The sequence below is a fragment of the Suricata suricatta genome, chromosome 12, assembly GCF_006229205.1.
Source record: "Suricata suricatta isolate VVHF042 chromosome 12, meerkat_22Aug2017_6uvM2_HiC, whole genome shotgun sequence".
In the NCBI taxonomy this organism is placed as follows: Eukaryota; Metazoa; Chordata; class Mammalia; order Carnivora; family Herpestidae; genus Suricata; species Suricata suricatta.
The window spans coordinates 12639406-12644887 of NC_043711.1; the positions used below are offsets into that span (position 1 = coordinate 12639406).

The 5482-nt window shown below is 54.5% G+C and overlaps 1 protein-coding gene across 1 annotated transcript in view; it reads right to left on the bottom strand.

The window, feature by feature from the left end:
* Positions 1-4017: 4017 nt before the first annotated feature.
* HAUS8 (HAUS augmin like complex subunit 8) overlaps positions 4018-5482 on the bottom strand; it is a 13495-nt gene continuing 12030 nt past the window's right edge. Inside the window, exons 9-10 of the mRNA XM_029917849.1 lie at positions 5371-5480; positions 4018-4435 (exon numbers count right to left, since the gene is read on the bottom strand). Coding sequence (XP_029773709.1) covers positions 4252-4435; positions 5371-5480 — 294 coding nt within the window. The 3' untranslated portion in view covers positions 4018-4251. The remainder of the gene's footprint in view (positions 4436-5370; positions 5481-5482) is intronic.

Consider the following 5482-nt stretch of genomic DNA (forward strand, 5'->3'; position numbering starts at 1 on the left):
TCATTATGAGAGGGTGTTGCATTTTGCAAAGTGCTTTTTCTGCATCAACCGATATAATCATGTTTTATTTCCCACCATCCTGTTTGAATAAATCTCCGTTTTTCTTTAACCTCAGCCCTAACAGTGTTTGAAGAGGGAAAGGAGAAAGGAGTTAGGTTGGCGTATTCATGAAACATTGTCTACCCCTTAATCCTCCTCCAATATAAACATTTTCTGAGCACGAACTTCCCGTCATAGACAGGCCGCACAGTGAACCCTATAGCCAAGGCTCAGGACTGGCCGCTCGGAGAGTGTCAGACCACAGAGGACTTACTCTGATACCAATTACAATGTCTGAGTCTAGGATCCCAGCTGGGTGTCCTACAGTCTAACTCAACTAAGACACTACCTGTGTGGAGACAGCGTCAGACCCTCTACCTGTGGGTTCAGTCCTAAAATGTCCTCTGCTTCAGCTGCCAACCACCAGTCCAGGTTGCTCCCGTGCCTCTGATTGACGGGCTAGAAAATCAGAGGTTCCCATGATCCCCCACCTGAGTTCCATTAATTTGCTAGAGTGAGTCACAGAATTAAGAAAAAGCTTACTCATTTATTACATTACCAATTTATTACAAAAGCATATGCCTCAGGGACAGCCCGATAGAACAGATGCATCGGGCAAGGTAGGGGGGAAAGGGCGTGGTTCCGTGCGTGCCCTGCCTGCACGCACACCCTCTCAGCACCTCCTTAAGTTCACCAACCAGATGCTCTCTGAACCCTATCCTTTTGGGGTTTTATGGAGGCTTCATTCTGCAGGCATGGCTGATTAGAACATTGGCCACTGGCAATTGAACTCAATCAATCACCAGCCCCTCACCTCTCCCAGAAGATGGGGATGTTGGGGGTCGGGTGGGGCTCAAAGTTCCAACCCTCTACCCACCACAGCTGGTTCTCCCCATCCTTGTTACCTAAGGGCTTTCCAAAAGTCACCTTGTTAGCAGCAAAATACACCTTTATCCTTATCACTCAGTTTGCAAGGGTTGTAGGAGGTCTGCCCAAAATTCAGGTGAAGACCAAACATATTTTTTACCATAAGTCACAATATCGTGGGGCACCTGGGTGGCTCAGTCAGTTAAGTGTCCGACTCTTGATTTTGGCTGAGGTCACGATCTCATGGTTCGTGGGATCCAGCCCATCCCATACTGATGGCACAGAGCCTGCTTGGGATTCCCTCTCCTTCTCTTTCTGCCCTTCCCCCACTCAGGCACTCACATGTGCCTGCTCTCTCTCAAAGTAAACTTAAAAAATATATCATTACACGGCTTCAGCAGTCCCCTCTACGCAGAAAACAAAGACTTGAATAGCAAAACGGGTTTATTTTTTAAATATTAAAAATATGACCATATGGAAATAGCTGTAACATGTGCATAAAGTGGCCAAGTTCACTGAGTATCACATACCGATCGCTGAAAATCCCTCCCTGAACACGTGTCCTGGGCTGTGTTCTCCCCAAATGTTTGCAGGGAGGCCTTCACGTGGGTTAGTGAACGTGGCCTGGCTATGGGTTCTGGAGGAATGAAGTTCGTTGTCACGTGAGAGGAGCATGCTCTCCAGTGCTCCCCAGGATTTCCCAGTGGTGCTCTCTCCTTTAAAATACTAAAGGACTTTCTTGTTCTCTTCCCAGACTTCTGGTTAATTAAGTCTACCTCCATAACTAAAAGATCTGAAATATTCTTTTTTTTAATGTTGATTTTTGACAGAGAGGGTACATGTGCACATGAGGAGAGGCACGGCAGGGGGCGGGAACAGAGGATCCAAATCAGGAAAGAGCCCAATGTGGGGCTCAAACTCACGAACTGTGAGATCATGACCTGAGCTGAAGTCGGATGCTTAACCTACCGAGTCACCCAGGTGCCCAAGACATGAAATAGTCTCATTTTTTTTTGTTTTTTGCTCCAAATATATTTTTTAAATGTTTTTAATTTAATTTTGAGAGAGAGACACACACAGAGTGTGAGTGGGGGAGGGTCAGAGAGAGAGGGAGACACAGAATCGGAAGCAGACGCCAGGCTCTGAGCTGTCTGCACAGAGCCGACGCAGGGCTTGAATCCACAAACTGTGAGATCATGACCTGAGCTGAAGTCGGACGCTCAACTGACTGAGCCACCCAGGCGCCCCTATTCTCATGTTTTTGATGGTGTTAGAGAAACTCTATTGGTGACAGCAATGCCCAGATGGCAATGATACCTCGCACAGCTGTGCTACCGGGAAATGAGAGGAGATGCCCCTGGCAGGCGGCACTCTTGCCAGAGAAGGTGCAGACAGATCAGTTCGATGGGCTGAACTGCGCTCCTCTCAGCGGAATGGAAGACTTGAGCAAAACCAGAGTCCTTCTGTCTGGGGTTTTAGACTCAGGGGTCATGGCCAGCGGCCTGGCCACACAGTCAGGCCAATGGCAGTGGCAAGCTGGCCTACGGAAGGGATGCCCACGTGGGGCACGGCCGTATGGAAATCACTCGGGGAATCCGAGGTGTGCATGAGAACGGGATGCATCTCTATCCATTGGGAGAAACGCCTACCAGGTTTGGAACAGGACTGGGACCGGCCCAAGGTCCTCAGCTGGGGTGGCTTCACGCACACAGACACGGGTGGCCGTGGGGGTCTGTTGCGGTGCAGAAATGCGCGCAGATCTTGATAGTCCTCTCGCACCTGCCGAGGCACAAAATGCCTACAGAAAGAACTGCTCCGTCTGCCCACAGGAGAGACAGGCCCTGCAGGTGGCTGTGTGGCAGGCTCCCTGGGGGAGCTACAGATGGGTCCTGACAGGAAGAGACACCGATTCTGAAGGGCCTTGGCTTACCCGCTGGTACACCCAGGTGTCCAGGGTGCTGTGAGAGAACCGGAACGGAACTTGCGAGTTTGGACCCGAGTCCCGCTCCTTTGGACCCGGGAACATGCTTCTATCCCGTAAGGTCCAGCAATGGGCAGAGAGAGGGTCTCCACTGAGTACGTCTGGTAGGAAATGGGGATGGGAAGTGGGAACCCCCGTTGTTATAAACCGGGGAGACAGGGCCTGCAGACAGCGGGTAACGACTGACCAAGGGACCCAGCTTCCTGGGTGGCCCCTTCTGTGGACCCAATGCTTCCTGCACACAAGTGGCGGGAAAAGTGGTCAGGGGCTGGGAGAGAAGTTTCTGGAACACAGACACAGGAGCTCCACGGGAAGCCCCAGAGCGGGCTCTGAGTGGATGCCGGGACCGGAGATGTGTAGGTTGACAGAATGACAGGGGAACTGTGGCCGGCAAGTGGAACGTTTCGACAGGCCTGACGAGAAGAGCCAGTTCCCGTTAGTGCCCGTTTTACAGGAACGGCGCTGCCGTCTCCCCGGGGAGGCTCCCGGGCGCACGGCTGACAGCCTGCTGGGGAGGCCCCGGTTCGGGCAGCTCGGGTGACGGGATGAAGGCGGGAGCCCAGCGAGGGCAGCCGTGTCCGAACGGTGTGGGGACGGCGGCTGCGTGTCTCACTCGAACACATGATGGGGATGGACACTGGGTCTCCCTGCGGAACGTGCCGGTACTCGGGGCTGTGCCTGCGGGACGTGCCGGTACCCGGGGCCGTGACACAGGCGTGTAAACGGGAACCAGCAAACATCAGTGGAGGCACGCTGCCCGGGAAGCACCAAGACGGCCAGAGCCCCCGCGGTGTAGACAGGGGCTGGCGGGGCCGGCTCTCTGTGCCATGCAGGTGTGGGGCACAGAGCACAGCTTCTGGTAAAAGCCCGTCTCCGCGTCCAGCACCAGTGCGGGGATTCCGGGCTGGGGGAGAACTTCCGCAGGAGGGCCAGCTTCTAACCCGCTGTCGGACGGTCAACGGAAGCAGCCCCAGGACTGAAGAACACAAAATCCTCCTGCAAGCGAAATGCTCCTAATGTCCCAGACCTTGTCCCCAGGCTCAGGACCAGATGTTTAGAAAAACATGATGTTTAGAAAAACACGAGATCCTACATGCCTTCTACTGGCCGCTTAAGTAGAAAACCAAAGCTTGACTGCGAAAGTTTTATTTTTTAAATATCATGCAATCCGCTCATAGAAAATAGCTACACTGCTGAGTTAGTGTCTAAAGTGCTTGAGTTCCCAGAGCATCGCGCACGTGCTGTCACAGCACTCGTGTGCCCTGAGCCCGAGGAAGGGGACGGGCTTTCTTCCCGACGCTGTGCAGAGGTCCCCGCTTGAGTCGGGGGACACGGCATGCACACAGGGTCACATGGTGCGTGGCTCACTGGCACCCAGCAAGAGTGGGGGGCCTGACGTCCCCCAGGGTCTCCCCGAAGGCGTCTTCTCGATTGAAATACCACCGGCTGGAGGCCCTGAGGCCCTGGGTCTCTTCCCAGGCCTCCTGGTTGGTCAAGGATGCCTCTTTACTGGCCTCGGCGGAGAGTTCCAGCACCTGGGCAAAGCTCCTGCAGAAACAACGGGGTGGGTGAGGCCCTTTCATCCTCTGGGCGCCAGAGCCAGGCGGCCGGGGTGCCTCGGCCTTTCTGGCTGCGATGTGGGAAAGGGGCTGCTTCCTGTGTGTTCACAGGAAACCACAGGCAGATAAGCTGCGTGTGAACGGAACTCGGAGAGGCCGGTGAGCATGGGACCAGGCGGGCGTGAGAGAGGACTTCGCGAACACCGACACCGTGTCAGGGGCCGTGCCACGAACCAACGGGTGGTCCTGACGCAGTGAGAGCGTGGCGGGGAAATACACGCTAACGTCTGGCCATCGGGCCCCGAGAGCCTTGCGATCTGGAGCCCTCGGATGGGTCCTCATTCAATCTTGGGGTGTGTCCTGGAGCAGGAAACGCCACAGTCTGTGGTGGCTGTTCTGTAAGAGCACTTTCCAGTGTTTTAGGCATTTCAGGAAGTAAATTGAACATGACAAAGGAGAAAGAAACAAGATTCTTACAGGGAAGAAACTCCCCTGGGGGAAAGATGCTGGGGGGTGGGTAGCCATGGGGCGCGCTGGGACCTGGGCACGCCTTCCACAGGGCACACGTATGTGAAACCCATGGAGCCATGCTGGTAAGGTCTGTGCCTGTTCCAGACACACTTGTATTTCAGTAACAAGCTCTGAGATGGCCAGAAGCTCTTGCCCCGGGAGACACTGAAAGCATGGACAGCCGATCCACGGGCACCTGGAGGGCTGTCACTCTGCGGAAGTAAAGGACTGGGGACATCAGTGCCCCCTTTCTCCCGTGTCTGCTGGAGAACACACACGGGGTTTGCGTCAGGCTGGCGATGCTCTGCCCATCCCCCGCCCCCCTCCCCTGCCTTGGTGGACCCTTGGCCTCTGCCTGCTGCTCCAGAGTGCGTGCGGCACACTGCTCTCAACTTAAAATCTTTTCTGAAGTACCTTCGGAGCTCCAGATCCTTCTTTTGGGCCATTTCCTTGAGTTCGCTCAGCAGGTACACAGCTCTCAAATTTTCTTCTAAACTGCCGATTCCAAGTTCTCCCAGCAGATGGC